The 22,685-nt window shown below is 43.8% G+C and overlaps 2 protein-coding genes across 3 annotated transcripts; one reads left to right on the top strand and one right to left on the bottom strand.

The window, feature by feature from the left end:
• Positions 1–2,709: 2,709 nt before the first annotated feature.
• On the bottom strand, positions 2,710–4,256 carry ier2b (immediate early response 2b). Its single transcript, XM_069168089.1, has one exon. The coding sequence runs from the start codon at positions 4,090–4,092 to the stop codon at positions 3,538–3,540; it is 555 nt and encodes a 184-aa protein (XP_069024190.1). The 5' UTR covers positions 4,093–4,256; the 3' UTR covers positions 2,710–3,537.
• Positions 4,257–11,241: 6,985 nt separating this feature from the next.
• stx10 (syntaxin 10) lies at positions 11,242–22,247 on the top strand. Of its 2 annotated transcripts, none has more exons than XM_069167649.1 (9): positions 11,242–11,305; positions 11,764–11,839; positions 12,779–12,872; positions 13,459–13,553; positions 14,760–14,822; positions 15,992–16,093; positions 17,490–17,596; positions 19,081–19,175; positions 21,539–22,247. In XM_069167649.1, the coding sequence occupies exons 1-9, from the start codon at positions 11,271–11,273 to the stop codon at positions 21,562–21,564; spliced, it is 693 nt and encodes a 230-aa protein (XP_069023750.1). In that variant the 5' UTR covers positions 11,242–11,270; the 3' UTR covers positions 21,565–22,247. The 2 variants fall into 2 exon arrangements, with proteins under 2 accessions (XP_069023750.1, XP_069023749.1); XM_069167648.1 differs by lacking the exon at positions 21,539–22,247 and adding an exon at positions 19,737–19,984.
• The last annotated feature ends 438 nt before the right edge of the window (positions 22,248–22,685 follow it).

The following is a 22,685-nucleotide window of genomic DNA, read 5'->3' as shown; positions in this document are numbered from 1 at the left end:
CTGAGGCTCGCAGAAGTCCTTGAAAGCGTAACGGAGGGCAGTGATTCCAATTGTGTATATGTAAATGAGTGATGATGATTGATGTCAGTGACTCTATGATGACTCCTTCAAAGAGAGATTTCTGCCTTTCCAGACTTACTTTCCCGCCTGTGTTTTAACCCTCCATTACTCTGCAATGAGAGATGGGACTCACTGATATGACACACAGAACGTCTTTATGAGTAACTATGACCATAATAAAGACCACAGCGTGGAGTTTTCTCTCATTGTCGTGTAATTTCACTGAACTAATTTGCATTTTTAAGTGGTTGTTTAAGTCCACAAGCCAATTACGATGCCTTTTAAATGACAGAGTGACTTAAGTCCTTGTTTTACACACTGACAAACACCATTACATCCTCAAATCCTCTTCAGCTGAATAATTATATCTGCTTAAAGAAGGATTTATACTTCAGTTTAAAAAAATAAATAAATCAAAGCGGAATCCCCCATATGGCCTGAACCAGATATGGAAGTTGTTTCTTTTATGTTAAGCCAGTGGCTGTAGTTTGCAGATCAAGGTCACTGTGATAAAACTCTGATCTGGGGGTTTATGCGGTCATTCATATGCTGTGGGAATATTTGGTGGCATTAACATTCACAGTGTGATAACGCAGCTGCTGAGCCTTGATATATGAAAACAACATTACTGAATGTAAAATTGTGAGTAATTTTCTATCAGTGGATCCTAAACTGAAGGTGTGAATTCTCCCAAAGGAAAATCAGAGAAATTAAGGGAATAAGAAGAAAAAAGTCATTGTGTTACAATAAAATAAAAATAGTGCAGGAAACACTAAATCGAGGCCACAATTTACTAAATTGTGCGCGTAACATAAGTTTATGTAGAGAGAGACCGCACAGCACAAATACATTGAGTGAGTAAACGATTGCTATTATTGTAGCATAAGATGTTTACTCACGGCGTTGACATTATTAAAAAGGCGTCGGGGTGTTTTCTCACTATTGTCTATCTTCAGATCGTCTGAAATGACAGTGTACTTACATTAACCCATGCCTGTAAAGGTAATTTTGTGAAAATTCCTTAGGGAAATTTCTTCTATTTTACTGTAGTGGTTCAGATGTCATGTTAAAAAAAAAAAAAAAAACCAGAAGCATAACAAATGCATAACAACATTTTTTTTTTACAAATAAATACATAATGATATGATGATAAATATTACCGGTTAGAATGTGTCCAAAGGCCTCAAGCCAATAAATAAAAGAAGTTTAGAGTCTCCAAAAGACTTGGATTATGATGATTTGTGCACTTACAAGTCAACACAGATGACAGGTGTGATGACAGGTCACCAAAAGTGACAGACAGGATGGTCAAAACTACAAAGTAAGACTAAATACGACTAAAGACACTGTAAAAAGAAAAAAATGGGCCATTTTGAAAAGGGGAGATCTTTTAAACCCTGATTCCAGATATTAAATGTTCATATTTATGTAACTTTTCATACTCACAGTCATGTGAAAGTTGTGCAAAACAACTTCCCAAAAGTACTGTGAGAACAGTGTGTAGTAAAAGAAAACCATCATGTGATTTGAACCTGCAGGTAAATTGTGACTTCACGCTCTTCTACAAGCGGGTAAATCACTTTCCAATGAGGTCTTCTTTTTTTTTTTTAACAATCCTACCTCTCTTCCCCTCTTACTATATCCAACTGCCTTATCTTTCATATCTTACAGCCTTCATCAACAGGAGAATTGTCACATTAAAAGATTATTCGGCTTTTTGCAATGTGTAGAACAAACTGGGGGATTTTTTTTTTTATGACTTGGCAGATTATCTGACACCCGCTGTCCTTGTCAGAGCTTGTCTGTTGCCTTGTTTTACAGCAGTTAATTTGATGAGTACGATGTCACCATACGTGACAGTATAGAGGGTCAAAACTACAAAATAAGATCCAGGATGCTGTAAAATCAAAAATAACTCTCAAATAAACTGTTTCATTAAACCTTTGTCAGAGTGAAATCATTATTTCTCTTTTTTTTTTTTTTTTTTTTTTTTTTTTTGTCTTCCTGGCAGTGCCACAAAGTTTTCTTTCCTACTTCCTCTTCTTCACTCAAAGGCTGTGTTAATATGTTGGAAAGGAGAAGTGAGTAGGAGGATGATATTTACTGTGACAGGGATCTTATATGAGCACAGGGACGACAACAACCCGATCAATATCACCACCAGTTTCTGGTGCCGTTTGATTCCAGGCAGCTGACGGGAAGTGGATGATGACGAGGCCCTCGGGCTGTAAACACTACCTGCTGCTTCTCTGCATTATTCAGCTTGGTGTTTGGCCCCAGCTGCTGCTGTGATGTTGCGTAGCTCTTTTAATATCCCCCCTCTGAATCAGTGTCAGGTCATGTTGGGAAGGAAGGATGTGATTCAGGATTCAGTCATAATCCACCGGAAATGATACGACCAGGGAGGCTGTGTGTGTTTGTTTGTATGAATATGTGTGTGTCTTACTGTAAGCATGAGATTAGCGGCAGCAAGCCAGACTGGCGCTGGGTTGTACCAACCTCCTCCCTCTTATAAAAGGATTGACCCTGTGAACTGTGGCCTCATGTAGACCAACAGCCTTTTAATTTGGAAATAAGATTTGACTCAGACACTTTAAATACCTCCTGAACATGAATCATTTAAGAACAAAGAGCCCAGGACAACCGATAACCCTTTCAACATGTTTATTACAAATATGTACAACATTAATCCAATCATACAAATAAAAAAGCAGCTTGGAATGTGAGGTAATATTATTTCACAGGTCAGACATGAACAGGACATTTTCAGTGACAGTAAAACAGAAAAAGTAGATTCGTTGGCTTCCAACCCCTTGTGGATAGCCTGTTCTTTTTTCCAAAGCACCATGTGAACATAGTAAGTAGGACAGTCCCCAAGCAGTAGTATTGATTTATCAAAGTCCACAGCAGCGGTTAAATGTGCATGTAAATGTGTGTGTGGCGTGCGCCTCAGCTGTCCTTCTTCTTTCAGTGTCTGATATCCGGGTATCAAGGCAGGAATTTCCCTGAAATCCTGGTTTTGTTTATGTGTGTGTGCACCTTGCTCTGTGGTCAACTCTTTACCACTTCTCTTTCTGACTGGCATCTCTGCTGATTCACACATACACGCTTTGAGTCAGCAGTAGTCACTTGTTTGGACTCATTTAACGGAAGGTGAATCACCAGGAAACAAAAAGCAACACAACCAGTTCCCCTTCAGTTTCGAACTCAAACTTTCCAGCCTGTAGCTCCCTTTGGCCTGTTTCTTCTGCTTCTTTGCATGTTGTTCTCCGTGGGGGCTTTACCGGCCCGGCAGGCACACTAGGACGGTCCGGAGAGCTCGCACCATGGCCCCGGTAATCCCTCTGTCCCGGGACTGCTGATGTAGGTCAGCTCCTCGTTGCGCAAACGGATCAAACCGCCCTTGTAGGTTAACGATGTGTTGAGAATCATTCCGCTCCAAAGTCCAATTGGAAGCTATTTTCTCCCTCCATCTGTTCAAAAGGCAGGTATAACCCGATTTAGGGACAAAGTAGTCAGGGACTCCACGACCCCGGCGCGACAGCTGGCCAGTGGGGCCGCATACCTCTCTTCCCCGGGCTCCAGCCTCGCCCTCTTGCTGGGAAGGAAGTCAGGCGCCGCCGACGCCTTGCCCCGGCGTTTCCTGGACTGTCTCGCCGGGCTCATGTTCTCTTTGTCCTCTGTGATTTCGCTATCGCAGCCGTCCTCCGTTTCCAGCTCCTCTGGAGCTGTCTCGGCTGAGTTTAGTGCCGGTTGGGGCTCTGGCTGAGGCTCTGGCAGTCGGGTTTGTTCCCCCGGGTTGGTTGTGGTGTCCATTGGCTCCTCTGAAGATGACTGTGCGCCGCTCGGCCCCTCGTTCTCCCGGGAAGAGTGATAGATGTCCCGGGCGGACCTCATGACCAGGGAGAGCAGGAGGCTCCGGTGGAGTCTCAGTCCCCCTCTCTGGGTCCTGGAGGCATACAGCTTGCTTATCGACACGGCCAGGATCCGTCTGGCTTCGACGTTCACTTCCATTGCGGTTGTGGCACTCATTCTTTTTATGCGTAATTGCGCGCCAGTTGTTTTTGGCACTTTCACCAAAGGCGACAGGCTTTTTCTGTCTTGAGCTTAACTTTAGTTTCTAGTTTGTGATCTGTCTCAGCTCGGACTTCAACTGTTCACCAATTGTTGTATTCGGAGAAATGAGAGCATGTGAGTAGCAGGGTGGCGTTTTATTTCCTCTCTGACGTAACGTGGACTTCATTCCTCAGTAAGTGACAAACAGGCGCCGCCCACACCTGCTGTAGCTGTACAACACACACACACACACACACCATCTGTTCCGTCTCCCCCTTTTTTCTCACAGTTAATCTCTTTATTATTTAGATTTCTGCTTCTGAAGACAGTCATTTCTCGCTCCTGCAGTCCGTGAAGTCCAATTTAGCAGATTCGATTCTGTGCGGTTTTATCTTATATTATTAATCTCGCTCTCCTCATTTTCAGCCTCATTTTGTCAGCTTTCGTAAAAGATTCCAAGAAACCGGGTTTGTTTTCTTTTGGGTTAACTTTTCTATAAAGACAATTATTCCACAAATTACTGTGAATGTATTCTTGTATAGAAACCATGAAATAAAGCTTTAACCAAGCAGGATGACAAAACATTATTCAAAGCCAATGTTATTCCAGGAGAGACACATTAGTGGTATTATAATTAAATATAGTTTAAATAAAGTCTATATTAATAAAGTCAAAGTGAATATTTATATACTCACACCACACATTGATAATATAACACAAGGTGCAATGTCGTGCGTTGCGTTGTATGTTTCTTCGCAACAACAGCTAAACAACAAGTTTACAATCAGATATTGAACACAATAGATTTGCTGCCCAGTGTTTGAGGAAGTTGAGCAGCGTGACATTTTGTAATCAGTGTTTACATTCTGGTAAAAACCCAGCCAGCAGTTCGAGAAATTTACGTGGGAGAAGGAAACGTGTCTCCAGTTTCCAGGGAGTTTCTACTCTCTCTCTCGCTCGCTCGCTCACACGCAAGCAAGCACACAACACAAAACGTCACTCACTCACACTCAGCCTCCATATATGGCTCATCCGGTAGTAAAGCCCCAGCGCGCGTCCCACAGTGGAAAAGCCATGGCGTGAACGTGCAACCGCAGCCCCTCCTCCCCGCTCTCAGCGGTGGTGGCGTCATCTGTACTCCATATATGGAGTTGTCCCCGGTGTAAATAAGGTTACTAAGCAGCGGCATGACTGAGGTCAAACGGAAGGAGCCTGTCAAGAACCCTGCACAGCAACTTTCAAGCCCTCCTGGATCTGCAGCATGTTGTTCAAGATTAACAAAGGTTCAGCCGAGGTTTGAAATCTGCACCATATTTTATATTATGGATCATATTATAAGCTACAATAAACCTGAAGCTGGGGATCAGTAAGGGCTAAAGTTATCTTTTTTTTTTTAAATAGAATAAAAATGAGAGTAAGCACAGTGAGAGCTATTAGTGGGAAATAAAAAGATAAAAGGAATTATTTATTTTCTTGGAGTTGAAGTGAAACTGCAGAACTGTGTGAAAATATCAAATTTAGACCTTAAATCAGGCAAATCCTATAATTCATGGCAACTAAAATTATGCTGCGATATTAAGGCAAACAGTTTTTTCTTCCACTATGACATGAACATGGCGTCGGAAACACAAACACGGGAATGGATATCAATTGTCTTACATGTGTAGTCGTCATTACTTGTTTGTAACAATACAATCAATAATAGTTTAAAATCAACAAGAATCACCTTCAATGGTAATTGTTGTTGAGCAAAAAGTGGCCTGCAAATAGTTTAAAATGTATTATTTTACTTTCTAACTGCAGTGCATGATTTATTTATTTTTAACTGCTGTTAGGCAGGAAATGTTTCAATTCACATGTAATTTGCATTAAAGCTGTTATCTATCTATTATGTTATCTCATGCAAAGAGATCCTGAAGATCCCTGAAAATATACATACAATGTAAATGGAAAGTGATTTGTTGTTACTGGTGTGTGTCGGCAGTTTCAATCACACTTCATCACAGTTTGATCTTGACACGGACGTTGAATGAGCAGTTCTTTAAGCTGAGCGGTTCTTAAGCAAAGAAAACAACCAAACATGACTTCACTTCAGGTCTGTACCCGACTGGTCGCTATGGTGACGGTGTTATGTGTGATTATACTTATGCTGCCTCTGCCTGAGGCCAAATGGGCGGTGGTGTGTGTGTGTGTGTGTGTGTGTGTGTGTGTGTGTGTGTGTGTGTGTGTGTGCAGACCAGAGGGTGGGGCCTGCTTCTCGGGGCAATATTTCTCTATAGAATAAACAGTGGCTGGTTGGACTTGGAGATGATCTAGTTGCCAAAATACAACATTTGCAGCATGGAAACTGTTGCTACAATTAACATTATGAAGATAAACAACTTTATAAACAATATCTTCCTCATAGATTTTGAAGGACAGTTGGCTGGAAGTTTTAGTTCCTTAACTACAAACCCTGGAGCCTTCTTATTTTTTTTGAATGATAATTTCATGCAAACTGAGCATATTTACATTTTTCGTACAGCTTCAGGTGGCCGTTTGTTTCCTTTCATTTCTGTAAAGATGTCAGTGAGTTAAATGACTCTTGGAACTTGCTTGAGTATAAACCCACAGAGAATTATCACCGGACTCTGTAACTTTACAGTGTGTTTTAACATCTTTCAGCTCATTATTTTGGTTGCACAGTGAACAGCTTTACTCTCTCTTCTCGTAACAAAGTCCTTTCCAGCTGCAGAAAGCAGCTGTTTTCAATTTTAAAAGTTTTAAAACCCTGCTGTACGGTATTGTAAAAACCAGTGACAGAGTAGGTGACATACTGATGAACGCAATGATTAGTGATCTTGCCACCAACCTTTTTCCCCACAAATTGAGAAAGATTGAACTAAAAAGAGAGTATTGGACTTACATTTGTCAGATGGACAGAAACAGGACTCTAGACATAAGACGATTGTTCAAATCATTGCTCAACAGATCATTAATAGGCAACCATTTTGATAAACAAATAATCCTTTTAGTGTTTTTAAGCATAAATTGCAACATAATCTCTGGTTTCAGCTTCTTTGAATACCTTTGAAATATCCCTTTGACAAACTCAAATCATTTGAAGCCGTCATGTTGGACTGTGAGAACTGATGAATGCACAAAGCTGCAGCAGCCCATGACTTCCAAACATGAAAGTAGGCCATCCTTACAAGGAGCACTTGAAGGCACCATAAGGGGATGGTTCAGTGTCTATTTTTAGCCTCAGCACTCCTCCTGCTTGTTGTTGGGTCAGAGTCTTTTGTTGTGCTGGAGCAATTTCATTTCAGATGTGGCTTTGTTTTAGAAGAGAACATTTTCCTGCTACATCACAAATGAATCAAACTTTCCACTGAGGCAGATCATTCAGCTGAGGTGGACCGTAGATGTGCAGCAAAAATAACCAACACTGGGTTTTACAATTTTTTTGAAATGTCTTCATAAATCAAATATTTAGCGAAGGATTTTTTTTCGTCTTCAAACATAATGTCTGAGTTTAGAGGATGTTGTATGATGTACAGATTATATAGTGTGTCGAGGCAGGTTTTGTGGCTATTTCAGTTAAACCTACTTATGTGTTATCATCAACACTGTTTATTTTCTCACACAACTTAATTTACTGGACACTACTGTACCTCACATGTTGTATGGCATGATTATAAGTGAGTGTATTGGGTAATCAGCCTCCAGTTTACTTCCACATTTTGTTTTTATGAACAAAATGTGCGTTTTCATTCAGGATTGCAAACAAACACCTTCCATTGATTCAGAATCAATTGCCTGGTTATGGTGCAATAGTTGATAAAGACTATAAAAACTAGACTGATCTATTGCACGTATGAGTCATCATTGGTCGACTTGATGATTGTGCAGAAACACATCACCCATTTCCATAACACACAACCTTTTGGATAACAACTGCTTTCAAACTCTCTGCTGTGAGTGTGTTTACCGGTGACCCATTTATGGTCATCTTTATTTGTGGATTGTGTAAACCTGAAACCTATATAAGTCGTTTTTGACAAAACTGGATGCTAATGGAAGAACTCTGACAGAAACTGCCATGTAAGCAACGTATTCATATTTTAAATCATCCTATGACATGTATACAAATGCACGTCATAGTATACATAACTAAGATGAGAAAGCAGTGGGCAGACATTTCAATTTAGCTGGCCAAGATCTTTGTTTCCTTAGCAAGGATGTACCACTTCAACAGTGGTACATACTTAAAAAAAAAAAAAAAAAGATTATTATCACAGAGAAAAGCAATATGGATCCACACATTACGAAACGAGAGTCCAGAAGGCCTGAAAAAACAACTTTTGCTTGGATCCTTTTTGTAATATAAGGAGGACGTTACTATTTTAATATATTCAGATTCTATTGTGTAGTTCTTTATATTCTTGACTTCTTTTCTGCATCATTTTCTTTAATATATTTATTCCAAAATGTATTTACGGGGTCTTATAGTGCAGTAGAACAGCTCTTTCTGCTATTTGCCCCTAATTAATTGTGGATTTGAATTGTGTAAATAGTTGTACTTTTACATTTCATGCATGCTATGCAGGTCTCTATTCCACTTGAATAAAAATCAAACCACTTATTAGGGTCTTATAGCTTGTATTCAATTTTCTTCTATATTCTCATTGTCCTTATTACGGTTTTCAACATATTTTATCACAGACACATCTCTACGTTGTGACAGTGTTTTTATGGGTTGTGTATATCACTATGGAAACTGTTGCACACTTTGATGTAACTGGAATATATATTGATTTCCTGTTACATGTTTACTGTTTTGGGCATGTTCTCATATTATTTTTTATTTTATAGTACTCTATTAATCCCCGAGGGGAAATTTCTTCGCTACAGCATGGGGGGCTCTCAGGGGAGAGCTGCTGCAACGGGCTGCCACTAGCGCGGTGCCAGGTAACCTGACCTGAGGTGCATGTTTTTGGATGATGGGAGGAAGCTGGAGAACCCAGAGAGAACCCACGCAAGCACAGGGAGAACATACAAACTCCGCACAGAAAGGCCCAGGACCGGATTCGAACCCGGAACCTTTTTGCTGTGAGGCGACAATGCTAACCACTGCACCACCGTGCCCCCCTTATTACCTTTTGACTTGGCACACCAGCCACTACTGTTATGGTCATTGTTGTCACATAATATGAGCTCTTCTACCTTCAAAGGGGTGTGTCATGTTCAGGTGGATTCAATTGTCCAGTTCGTTGCTGATTGATTAGTTTGTCCTTACTATTATTTCTGTGCAGTCATTTCCCTATGTTTTTACTATGCTGATGATGGCCTATAAAGTTTGATGATCTGTGAGTGCTTGTATTCTACTCTTTTTTTTTTTTTAATGTAGCCTATATTAAACAGACCATCAACTCTAGTGCCAGCAATTGTATCACTGCTGCGATGCTGTACCTGTACCAGTAGATAGTAGCAGTGATAGTTGTAGCGTCGTGATGAAAACCCTAAACTGTTTTGTCGCACTTGTTTTTCATTCAACCTGGATTCTGTGGGACAAAATCCACAGTCCTCTGGCACCTCTGAGCCTCAGCTGAGTTCTTTTAACATCAAACATCCACTTTATGTATCCTTCTTTACAGTGGAGGGATAGTTACAGAAATAGGGGACTTCACACTGAAAAGACTGGACCAAGAAATCCACGCAGCAAAGTTCAATTTGGATCACATATTTACACAGAAGGATGACTAGCGATTTTGTCACCCAGCACTTATTAAGGAAGTATACTTGTGGGTGGGGTTTATTTTTTTTTTTTTTTTTTTTTTTTACGAGGAAGTAGGAGCAGAGTAAAACCTGTTTTGGTGTTGCTATACACCTGATTATTGTTTTCTAAAAATAATAATTGTAAGCCTTTTAAAGTCCTCCTCCACTCAAAAATGTGTTTTGATCATTACTGTTTTCTTCTCTGTTCAGAACGATCTATTCTAGTTTGACCCTTGAAGACCTTGTCGTAATTCGAATCCACAACACTCACGTAGAATAAAGTACTGTACCAAATCATCTGACAAACAAAGGTGCCATAGTTTGATGAAAAATACCAGCATGAAATAGACATTTTAACAACATGGCGGTTTCTGGTGGTGTTCAAGAATCACGGTTATTTTGTCGGTGAATGAAACAGCAGATTATTAAGTATAACCAAAAAAGAGGACGCTTCCTCAAAACGTATTCTTTACTCTTCCGACCCTTTCAGGACGTGCATGTCGAAAGTGATTTATAAAATGCTGGTCATGAATTTTCACAGGACAGGATGGGAGGGAGTGGAGTGAAGGAGGTGTAGTAGAGGGGAGGAAACAGGATGAAGACAGGAAGGAGAGAGCAGGGCAGGACAGTGTGGGATTGAGAGAAAAACCCACAGGAATAGAGACAAATGGGTGGGACAGGAAGGAGAGATGTACAGAGAGGGAGCATGCCCCCCCCCCTCAGCATCACCCTACATTGATCCACGCTGTTCTTATGGAGATCTTTTTCTAATACATTTTTAATGGTACCTCTGTTTTGTCCAACGATTCAGATTTCCATTTCCTTTGATTGCTGAACAGATCAAATTCAAACAGGGCAGGAGTTTGTAGGTTTGTTTTAAGGGGGATTGAGAAATCGATTCATCCTGTGACATCATTTCTTGGATATGTCCCACTACCCCTCTTATGGACATTTGTATAATATATCCATATCCATATCCATGTATTTCAGGTGGCCTACTATTTGGTCTCATACAGGGAAGTGGGACTGAAGGCTGTTTACAACTTAGTAAACAACAGTTGAGCAGCATTTATTTTGGCCCATTTGCTCAGAGTTTTTAATCTCCTTCTACAAACCTATTGTCAAATTGGTCCGCAGCCTGACTTTAAGCTTTATTCAAATTCATTTGTATGTCCAGGTCCCATTTGGATTTTGTTACTTTTCTGTGTATGTTTATGACAGATTCAAATCAAATGAACATCAAACGCTGCAGTGTAGCGCGAGCTCGGACAGTGTTTGCGTGAATGATCGTAACTCCTATTCACAGTGACGTCACTATTCCTGCTCCCGGCACTTTGTACACTGCCAGGAGTTGCGCAACTGCGCATGCGCACGGTGTGAAGTCGGAAGGAAACATCATGTCGATAGAAGACCCTTTTTTCGTGGTGAAGGGGTAAGAAATGAACAAATTGAGACGTAAAAGTCAACGTATGTGCACGTTAATTACAAACTACGCTAGATTTGGTGTCCAACTGCGCAGACCGTTTTGGTTTTCCTTTAAGAAAAAGTTACATTCGGGGAAGTTAGCCTAGCGGCTAGCTGTAGCTACCTAGCATCAGCGTTACAGCGGAGGTAGTCAACGTGTTGGTGCTTGTGGAGACGATCAAGAGACGATCCTGCAGCGACAAAACCCGGAGAGTCGTTTCTGTATCTGTCGGCTTTCACCAAAACACCTGGACAGTGTCGCTGCTCTGCTGACGGGCTGTTTGCGACATGTTGTTTGGGTCGGTTGACCGAGGGGCGCAGCTGGAGAGCCCGGGTTGACCCGCAGCCAGGTGAGAGGAGGGTGACTCAACCAGCTGTCGGGGTCCGTCCTCATAATGTCTCTTTATGTCTCCTCTGCGCGTCCAGGGAGGTGCAGAAGGCCCTCTCTCGTGCCCGGGGCCTGTTTGACAGATGGGAGGAGCTGCTGCAGGAGGGCACGCAGGTGGAGACTCATCAACACACCTCACACCTCACACGTGGAGTCAAAAAGAGACCCCATCATTCAACACACACCACACCGTGTGTTTCTTGACAGGCTTGTCGGATGTCCTCCGGTGCCCCACGTTGCTCTTGGTTATAAAACACATATAAAGCAAGGATGCGATCACAAGCGGAAACCTGTAAATCCCGACGCAAATGAATTCAAAACGCCATTTGGGCTGATTTGGACTCAAATGCTCAAGCGGCATTTAGAGGTTGTCAGTTGTCTGTCAGCATGTCGTCGCATCCAAATGTCTTATCAGTAAATCCGTCAGATTCGAGCGGTCCACATGTGAAACAACATACCAACCGCCTTCTGCAACATCATTGACACTCACTGATCCACAGCTTCTGAATGGGCTTAAATCTTCCCTCTTTCATAAATTGGTGGCCAAGAGCTGGTTTGGAGCATTTTAAATGCCACTCGTATTTAATGGAGACAGTAAAGTGTAGCGCATAGAAGAAATGACAAATATGGCAATCGCATGCTCACTGTAGTAATATGTACATGTTGATCAAAGGAAATTGGACATTATTTTCATCTGCAAAACAAATGAAATGTTGTCTGAGGCCGCCGCTGTGTTATTATCATTCAGAGCACATTTGAGTGCTTTACCTGCGGCAGCGTATATAATTTATGCAGCACTTAACTTGGAAACTGTTAAAAAATTCCACATCCTCGTGATTTTAATGACGTGCACTGTGGACGTGTTGTTGTTGTCTGTTGCCTGTTAACTAATTTCTTGAAAACTGTCTGTGAAATTTGATCGTCATTGAGGACTAAAATTACATTTAATAGGCGTTCTTCTGCTGTGTTGTGTCGAGTAGATGGTATGAAAAGCTGAAGCTGTGTAAAATGTTCAGACTGTGTTTAGCTTCATGTTGACGTGTGTGGTCTCAGGTGAGTCGAGATGAGCTGGACTGGAGCGCCAATGAACTGAGGAACTGTCTGAGGGCCATCGACTGGGACCTGGAGGACCTCAGTGAAACCATCAGTATCCTTCAAACATGAACAAATCTCTCCACCTCGTCCCCACAGCCCGTATCTTCACACGACCATCGGTAGTTTTTTAAAACAAGCGGACGCTTTGTGTCACTCTCTCACCCCGTCCCCCTCTGATCTTCACTCTTATTCTTATATGAAAGGCCAGAACCATTTGTATTCACATTATAATTAAGCAAAGAGCAGAGATATATATAAAAAAAGACCCTTTTAGTAGTTGGGAAAATGTAAGAAAATCTTCTTTGTTGAACCAAATGTTCAGCCAGAGGACTCATGAACGGGTTCTTATGTTCCAAGTCAGAAGACGTTAGATTTGTTTGACAGGAGAGACGGTGATGAATGAAATGGGTTTTAACGTTCATAAAACAAAAGGGCTGTCAGAGCGGGGGAACATCTTCAAGTGTTGAAGGGTAGAGCGGAAACGATAACTGAAGGTTGCTACCGAGACTTTTTTTTTTTCATTCTTTACTTTAAACCTATTTTAATGGCAGTTTTTGCCAGTATGCTGCACATGGTGTTCATGACCAACATGTGCTGCACAGTTTTCTGCATGTCTGATGCGTCCTTGACTGGCTCAGGTATCGTGGAGTCGAACCCGGGGAAGTTCAAACTGGTTGACAATGAACTTCAGGAGAGGAGAGACTTTGTGGAGCGAACCAGGAAGTCTGTCCTGGTAGGTACATCAACACGACCTCATATAGAGGAATGTCTTTAGTTTGATGTTTTTATGTGTGTGTGTTTTGTACTTTGTGCTCAGTGAACATTTGTGAATGAGATAAATTAAAAACCTTCTACAACCCAAGTAAAAACAATATCGTTGAATAAACACCCCGGTGAAAGTTTGAACTTCAAGCTGCCATCATAAACTTTAAATGTATTTAGTTGCAGCAGAGATGTTGTACTGGATTGGATTAGATTATATGGGCGCACCCAGTTAAGTGATGTCCATATGATAGACTGTCCATCCACAGGCTTTGTCCAATTCCAAATTCAGAATTGATGTGCTCTGTAGTGTCCTAAAATATCATATCGATAAGAATATAAAATGTCCGTGGCGTTTACACTGCATCAATCCCACAATGCAGCGGTGGCAGAATGAACCGACCAGTGATGGTGCAGAGGGAAGTGTTCAAAATGCAGAAATCAGTGAGGGAGATCCTCCACGCTGGAGAAGGACCCCGGTTATCATGTTCATGCAGTATAAGAAACATGCAAAACCAAAACAATGGACTCGTTTCTCCTTGTTTGATGTTTATGAACGAGCTTTAACTGCCACACTGAACGCACGTTTTATTTTGAAATGGGTTTCCAGTGGCTACGAGGCAGCCATGTTGGAAGAGAGAAAACGGCCACATGGCCCCGAAGGCATCGGAAGTGTTTCTAACAAAGCACACAGATTGTGCAGGCAAAGTCAAACACGCGTAAAAGCAGCAGCTGAAGCACACAGTAAGTACGTGTGTCTTCACAGCACACGCCAGATGGATTATCGATCAGTACCTGTCGGCTCGTTGGCCGACACCGCTGCTGTTGAGCTCCCGGCTTTGATGGAATTGCGGAAACGTCCGCGCTGCAGACTCGAGAGAAAATATGAGTCCGTTTCCAACGCGACTCGCAGGAAAATAGAAAATAGGTCTTAAAATAGACCTGCAGAGAACTGAGTCATCTGGGCCAAACAAAAGAGCTCCGAGGGAGGACAAAAGACCCGGGCTGACATTCTGATCTGCCGACCGGCCGTTCTGGCACCAGCAGCAGAAGTTGTGGTTCACGACTTCTCTCATGAGAGATTCTGCTGCTTTTAACGGGCTTTCATCTACTATCGTGACAAATTGTGGAATGAGAGGTGTACATGATTTGTGTTTGTGTTTGTGTTTGTGTGTAGGACATGAAGGATCAGTTGTCCAGCCCGTCTGCTGTGGCTCAGGCAGAGAAGAAGAACAGAGAGGTTGGTGAATGTTTCCGTACGAAACAAAATGCAGAGTCGGTCCGCAACACGTCCTCGTTCACTTCCGCATCTTAAAGCGCTGCTTTTCATGACAATAGAACTTCTTCATGCAGTGCCAATATATCGAAAGGATAGATTCACCATTTTTTTAAGTCTGTTGTAACGATAGTCACGTGCCCATACAAACGTTGAAACAGGTTTTTCTTGCTGTTCATACTGGACTTTATGTGCTGAGCTGCATTGGAGGCTTCACATCAAACGGAGAGAATATTGCACCAAAATAACTTCTGAAGAACTTTAAATGCTGACGCCTCATATGAGCTTTGGATAAAGCTGGAAAGTGGTTTTGCACAGAAAGAGCTGCGACAAATTTTGAGTGTTGAGAGCGGATCTGTTGGTCAGTATGATCGGTCCCTGATGACCACAGCGAGAACAACCTGGTTCAGTGTTCATCTGCACCGACTTTAAACCTGATCATCTTTGGTCGGTTTGGCAGCAGCGTGAGAAAGATGCATCGAAGACATGTAACACGTAACACCAACAACCAGAGTTAACTTCCTTCTCCACACCTTCCCTGTTGGCCTCGACGATGTATGCAGGTCGTCCAGGTTCTTGTAAACAAGCTACAAAGCAGAATGCTTCATCGCTCAGCTGCAAAGACTTCTAATAGTTAAAGCGTGTTCAATTTATGGTGTGAAATTTACCATAAATAACCGTTTCTGCACGCTAGGTATCAGATAGCTCGCTGTTAGCACAGCTTGCTCTCTTTCTCAATTCTTACGCTGTAAAACAACAATAAGCTCTTTTATTAAGAAGGCAGCAGCGCTGCTCGCGGAGAAGAATGTGAACGTGGTGGTTCTGCAGAGAAGATCTGCATTTGATCACGTCTCCGGCTCAACGTGGCTCCAAACATAATTCTGTTTTTGAAACTGCTGCATCAGAACACACACTTCTTCCTGCTAAAAACAGGTTTGTTTGTGTGTGTGTGTGTGTGTGTGTGTTTCTCTGTGTGTGCGTGTGTGTGTGTGTGTGTGTGTGTCTCTGTGTGTGTGTGTGTGTGTGTCTCTCTCTGTGTGTGTGTGTGTGTGTGTGTGTGTGTGTGTGTGTGTGTGTGTGTGTGTGTGTGTGTGTGTGTCTCTCTCTGTGTGTGTGTGTGTGTGTGTGTGCAGGCGCTGCTGACTTCCACAGGTCAGGACAGGTCAACCGGACTGGAGGCTCATCTGGTGTCTGCAAACTCCAGATACATGGAGGAGCAACAGGAACAACAGCAGGTAGAGACGGAGGGAACAAAGTAAATAGAGGGCGGGCGGTGTGAGAGAAGTCGTCGGGTGGACGAAGAGACGCATGACGGGAGTAGAAAGGAATCTGAAAAATAACAGGAGAGGCAAAAAAAAAGTTGGGTTGATTTAAGAAAAAGGAAACGGGATAAAAGAAAGACGGCATTATCGTTCATCGGTTTGATATTCTCATATTTCGCATTTTTCCTTTGTCGAAGGATTTAACTGGAGACGAGAAATCGAAGTCGGATTATAAAGAAAGCGTGAAATGATGTTAATATGCAGCACTGAGTAAACGACCCTCTACGCTGCTGATATTCACGCATGTGGAAGTGTGTCAGTCCTAAAATGCGCCTCGTGAAAGCTTCCTCTCAGACCGCAGCGTCGGCGTTGTGTAACGTCACGTGACTTTGATGAGCGAATCACACGGCTGCGATGGAAAAGCAGCTGAGTGCAGGATTCAGGGCGAAGGTGGGACGCGTGTCTGCTGCACAAAGTGCTGCGCTGCAGAAGAGGATTAAACACAGGTGGCGAGTTTATTTCAGGAGGTCGTGGGTTTCTGTTTCCTGTGGTGTGGGTTGACAGTACGACGGTGAAAGTATGTCGTCATAGGACCTGGGACGGATTTTGGTTTTTACCAGGAAATGAACACAAGAATGAGAAAAGCAAAAAAACAACCTTTAAGTTAATGAAAGGAAAGACGATGATTTGTGACCTCGGACTATTCGACGGGCCGATCCGGCCTCCTCCTTCTCTTTGATCCCTGAATGAACGACACGCCAACATGTTGAGTACACGAGGAAAGGAAAGTCTGTGAATCTGTTTGGGAAATGATTCCAAAAGGTGATTTTACAGTGAGATGAAGAGGAGGTGTGTGTGTGTGTGTGTGTGTGTGTGTGTGTGTGTGTGTGTGTGTGTGTGTGTGTGTGTGTGTGTGTGTGTGTGTGTGTGTGTTCGTATTTCTCTCGTTGAGGGAGATGTCGGTTAAAAGATTTACGCTGTTGGGAGCCGCCTTCTTTTGGGTGACAACAAAGAAAGTCCTGCAGGGAGCAGACCGAACAAGGACGGCTTAGATTTCAATTTTCAAAATAAAACCCATCGTTCAGACTCCCCATCGTAAATCACATCCATGTCTGGCAAGTAGGAAAAGAAACGCAAGTGTTCTCTTCAAGCCTACAAGAACTGTGCATAAAGTACAGACGCCGTGAGGATTTCTAACATCTAAAGCCGCCCCACATCTGGACACAGCTGGATTTACTTTGAGCGAGTCAGCGGCATCAGTCAGACCGAAGCAGAGCAGGAGAACAAAACCTAGACGCCACGTCATCCACCTGTCAATGACGTGTGTGTGTGTGTGTGTGTGTGTGTGTGTGTGTGTGTGTGTGTGTAGCTGATCATGCAGGAGCAGGATGAGCAGCTGGAGTTGGTGTCAGGCAGCATCAGAGTCCTCAAAGACATGTCTGGACGGATCGGAGACGAGCTGGATGAGCAGGCCGTGTGAGTGCACTGGTCATACATGCGCCGGTCATGCATGCGTCATTCATACATGCGCCAGTCATACATGCGCCGGTCATGCATGCGTCATTCATACATGCACTGGTCATACATGCACTGGTCATGCATGCGTCATTCATACATGCACTGGTCATACATGCACTGGTCATGCATGCGTCATTCATACATGCACTGGTCATACATGCACTGGTCATGCATGCACTGGTCATACATGCGTCATTCATACATGCACTGGTCATACATGCGTCATTCATACATGCACTGGTCATACATGCACTGGTCATGCATGCGTCATTCATACATGCACTGGTCATACATGCACTGGTCATACATGCACTGGTCATACATGCGTCATTCATACATGCACTGGTCATACATGCGTCATTCATACATGCACTGGTCATACATGCGCCGTTCATACATGCGTCATTCATACATGCGCCGTTCATACATGCGTCATTCATACATGCGCCGTTGCTTTAAAGGTGCTTTTCTGCATGAATATTCTGTAGGAACGTAAACACGGAGAATATTTCCTCTGATCCGGAACTCTTTTCTTCTTCGTGGTGTAAAAACATCAACAGTGTAAAAACATTTCTCCTCATTTCAATCCATCTCACAGCTCACTGGTTCCCTGCAGGCGTCCATCGCCCACATGGAAACTAAACCATCAACAGTCACCATTAACTTTGGTCCCATTTTTAGCTTCAGTACCTCCGAGAGCTGAAACGACTCCATCCGTTCGCCAAGAGGCCGAAAATTCAGCAACTCTTTTCATCATCATCTTCACTGTTGAGGCCATTTTTCAAGAAGGAAAAACTAATATTTCTCTGGTATCCAGCTGCTCCTTCTTGATGCGATCGTAAACGCTGAATTCAAAAGTCTTTCCTTTTGACGTGACGTCGACCAAACAACGAGTGGATTATTCAAGAAAACAACGAGCAAAAGAATCATGAATAAAAACTCCAGTCACTTAACATCAAAGAAACATACGTCACCTTCAGCTGGGAATTATCACAGGGAATTCTGGGTAATGGAGGAAGCTCCAGCAGCTTATTTTTGGTGTCGGTTAACGAAGAGTTAATGCGACTAGTACGGAGATGCTTTACGTCCACGGATGGACATGTCTCCGGACATCAGCTGCGCTGTGTTATACTTGAATACCTGTTTGAGTCTCTGATCCGGCTCCACAGGTTGAACCACACGGACTCTTATTAAACTCCATCTGTTGTAACCAACACGGCCGGCAGTCATTCAAACACACAGGCTGCGATTCATTCGGCCCTCTCATCGTTTCCTGCAACAACCAGAGCTCATAATAACTGAAGGCAACTTTTCAAGTACGTGGAGTTTAGAGTTTGAAAAAAAAACAACAACTCGGGTTTAATTACAAAAAAAACCGGTAGAAAAATAACAGCAGGGAAGTTCATTGTTTTTAGTAACACTGCGCTCCTGTTTCTGTGCAGCATGTTGGGGGACTTTGGAGACGAGATGGACCAGACGTCGTCCCGCATGGACTCGGTCCTTAAGAAGCTGGAGAAAGTGTCTCACATGACCAGCAGTAAGTCGTCGCGTGTTGCAGTCGCCGCTAATTATGAGACGTTCGCGTCCCGGTGAAAGCAGCTGGTTAGAAAACAGATATGCAGAAAAAAAAGCTCTGGAAAGTGTTTCTAATGTAATTTTTCAATCCCATAATAAGCTCTGTGGTCTCCACTTAGTCATCTGGTTCACCTGAGTATTTTGACCAATCACAGGCAGGGCTTCAGTACGCGTGCAAAGGACAATAAGCCTGTACAAACACGAGATAAAATACAAAGCACGAGCATCATTTTTGCTTTTAGTCAGCTCAGTTTGGAAACTTTCACAAATCCAACAACGGATCGTCGTCGTTTTGGCTCAAACGTGTTTTTATCTTTGGTGTCGTGTTTGAATAGTTTACAGATGATCACGTGAGTTCAGGATTCTTGCGGCGGCAGCGTCCCACCGAACACAGAAACTCCTGCTGTGTTCCTTCACGTCTGAACTCATCGTCGGCATTTTGGCAGCTTTTGTTTTGGCGTTGAAGAATCGTTTGTCATTTTATGAATCGTGTTTTATTTGGATGTTGTTTGGTGTCCTTCAGGTCGGAGGCAGTGGTGTGCCATCGGCGTGCTGGTCGCCATCTTGATCGTGGTCCTCATCCTCTTCTTTACGCTCTGATGTCTCTGACCTCTGACCTCTGGACTCTGTTCACTGACCGGTCGGCTGGACGGACGGACGGACGGACATAGACGGAGAGGGACGTCTCTGTGCCGTCCTCTCACATCACCTACTTTTCTCTCACGCTGAACAGACACTGGTGACCTGCAGAGAAAAGTTGGGATGTTTAAGGGGGGGGGGGACGGGGACGGGGACGGGGGACGGGACAAACCCTGCTGGCGTCTCAGCAGAGGAGCTCTGCACCGGGACGCCGTGTGCTACTACGTATCTCATATTGGTTATTTGTACGGTACTCCACGTGTGCTGCTTGCTGCTGGTTTGAAAACGCAAATCTGCAAGTTTAACAAATGAAGATATTTTCAAGTCTTATTAATATAAATATTCGGGTTTGACCGTCCCAGAGAGCAGCTGACCTGAAGCGTTCATGAAATTTGATTCCTGGCGGGGTTTCTGGGTGAAAATTATTTTTGACAAATGTTCCGTCCAGTAAAATGTAGTTATTCGTGTGTGGATCCAAACAGGAGCAGCGTAGCAGGGAGGAGGCCGGGTGGTGGTGGTGGTGGTGGTGGAGGAGGAGGAGGAGGGTGGGGGGGGGGTTCAGTGTTGCCTTAAAGATATTTTTATACCGTTTTGAAATGTGCAGTATGTTCATGTGCCTACATGTGAGTCTGGGTGGGAACCCACCGGTCCTGAGTTAAATCAGGGGGGGGGGGGGGGGGGGGGGGCAGTCGGCCGGCCAAAAGTCTGCAGGTTCCCCCTCCAGTCCAACACGGAGGCAGCAGGAAGAGTTCAGCTGCTGTGTGGCCAAAACCAAAACATGCAGACTCAGGCACGGCACGAGGGCGCCGGTCGCCGGTCCCCCTGCTGCTCCCGCCGCCGGACAAAAGCGTTCATTTCCTGCCCCGACTGCTGCGTCTCGGGAGGGGGTGTGGGGGTGGGTGTGGGTGTGTGTGTGGGGGGGGGGGGGGGGGTGAAGTCAGGTCTGCAGCCCCCCACCCCCCCCACCCCCTACCTGCAGACGCCTCAGCACTTGATTGGCTCCGGCTTCGTTACTCGCTGGGTGATGAGACGACAACCTTGGCTCAGAGCGAATGGGTTCGCGTCTTTTATTGAAAAGCTTTTCAGCTGATGAGGAATAGTTGCTGGGCAGGATGTCCGCACGCGCTGCCCAGACGCAGGCTCACAGCGCCCCCTGCTGGAGGCCGCGGGTCACGGCGTGTCTTTGTCATGTCTCCACTCACCTCGGTGTGTTGCAGCGCTGCAGAAACTAACTTTAAATCGATTTGTGTGTGTGTGTGTGTGTGTGTGTAAAAGGACATTATTCCTGTATAAAGGCTTTACGGAGGCTCAATAATGTTTCATCCTGTGTGATCCAGTTTTTGCTCCCGTCACCATTTACAGGGAAAAAAAAACCAAACTTCAACATTTGCCCAGTTTTTTTTTTTTTTTTTTTTTTTTAAATTTAACCGAAGGGGTCAAAGGTCAGATGCCTTTCGCCCGCCGCAGCTCTTGCGATGTTCTTCCTCGCCGTAGTTGACGTGTGCTTTTTTAATGTGCTTTGTTTATTCAAGCCGTCGCTCCTTCAACGCTTCAGAGGGTCAAATTAACTCCCAACTTAGAAAACGGCTGCGAGGAGAAGAAGAGAAGTCTGGAGGTGGAACACCGAACAGAAGGTGTTTTAACGGAGAGCTTCTCTGATCACTTATCTTCTGTCTTATTTTACAGTATTTCACTGGAGGGGAGAGTTGTGATTGTAGAGTAACGGAGGATCTACGACACTAAAGCTGCGGATCGTAGCGTCGGTGTGAACCTGCAGACAGCAGGTGGTTTCACGGAGCTCCTCCACATCTTGTGAACATGAACTTCCTCACATCAACACCGAAATCACCATCCGGTTCTGGCGTGCTGCTCGGTTTCAAACGCACTTAAATGGCTTTTTCTGAATCGTTTGAAAAAAAAAAAAAAAACCCATAGGAAACCGTATCAAAGGTGGATTAGTGGAACCAAACTCTGGAACCAAAAACGAACGTGTTTAAATCCAGCAGCTGGCTTGGTTACGGTGCCAGCGGTCAGCTGTGTGTCGTCTGCAGGACTGACCGGACGCCGACGACAACGCTCAGCGTCCCGGCAGCCGTCGTGGCCTTTAAAGCCGAGCAGCACGTCTGGTAAAGAAAAAACCAAAGTGCAACGAGGGTGACTAAATGTTACTTTATCTTTTACTGCTCTGCTGTATTTGACTTTTGATTTTGATTTTAAACCATTTTTTTTGATTGCATCTTCTTTCACACGCTCCATAATGAAGACGTGTAAAAACAACTGCACGAAGTCACTTCACGTATGATTGTTTTGTTACTGGCATCCAGAGATTATTATTATTTTTTTTGTAATTGTTTGGTGTGCTTTTAAGTTTCATTAAACTTCTTCGACAAAGTGACCAAGTGGCATTTATTCCATGTCTTGTGGTTTTATAGCTCGTCAGTCATGTCTGAAGGAGTTCAGTCTTTTTGTTTAGCTCCAGTTCCTCTGGTTTCTTTTTGTTGTTTTTTTAGATCAGAGCGCCATTATTGCAGATGTCGCAGGAGCGAGTTAATTGAGAAGCACTCTTCAAAACGGAAACATCAGGACGTCCCACTCCGAGCGGAACCATCGTGTGAAATTACATTTCGCTGTGATTAACCGAGCGCGAGGGGTCCCGGGAGGAGCGCGAGAGGTCCCGGGAGGAGCGCGAGAGGTCCCCGGAGGAGCGCGAGGGGTCCCCGGAGGAGCGCGAGAGGTCCCCGGCGGCTTCGTGAACTTTAAGTAGTTCTGAAAATAACCAGCCGGCAGTGAGGAGACACGTCCAGTCACACGTGGGACAGATGTCCTGTGAAAG

The sequence above is a fragment of the Embiotoca jacksoni genome, unplaced genomic scaffold (assembly GCF_022577435.1).
Source record: "Embiotoca jacksoni isolate LCO1_2020_lvr unplaced genomic scaffold, fEmbJac1.0.p SCAF_4, whole genome shotgun sequence".
In the NCBI taxonomy this organism is placed as follows: Eukaryota; Metazoa; Chordata; class Actinopteri; family Embiotocidae; genus Embiotoca; species Embiotoca jacksoni.
Note: the sequence above shows the minus strand (reverse complement) of the source record. Positions and strands in the feature narration are given on the sequence as shown.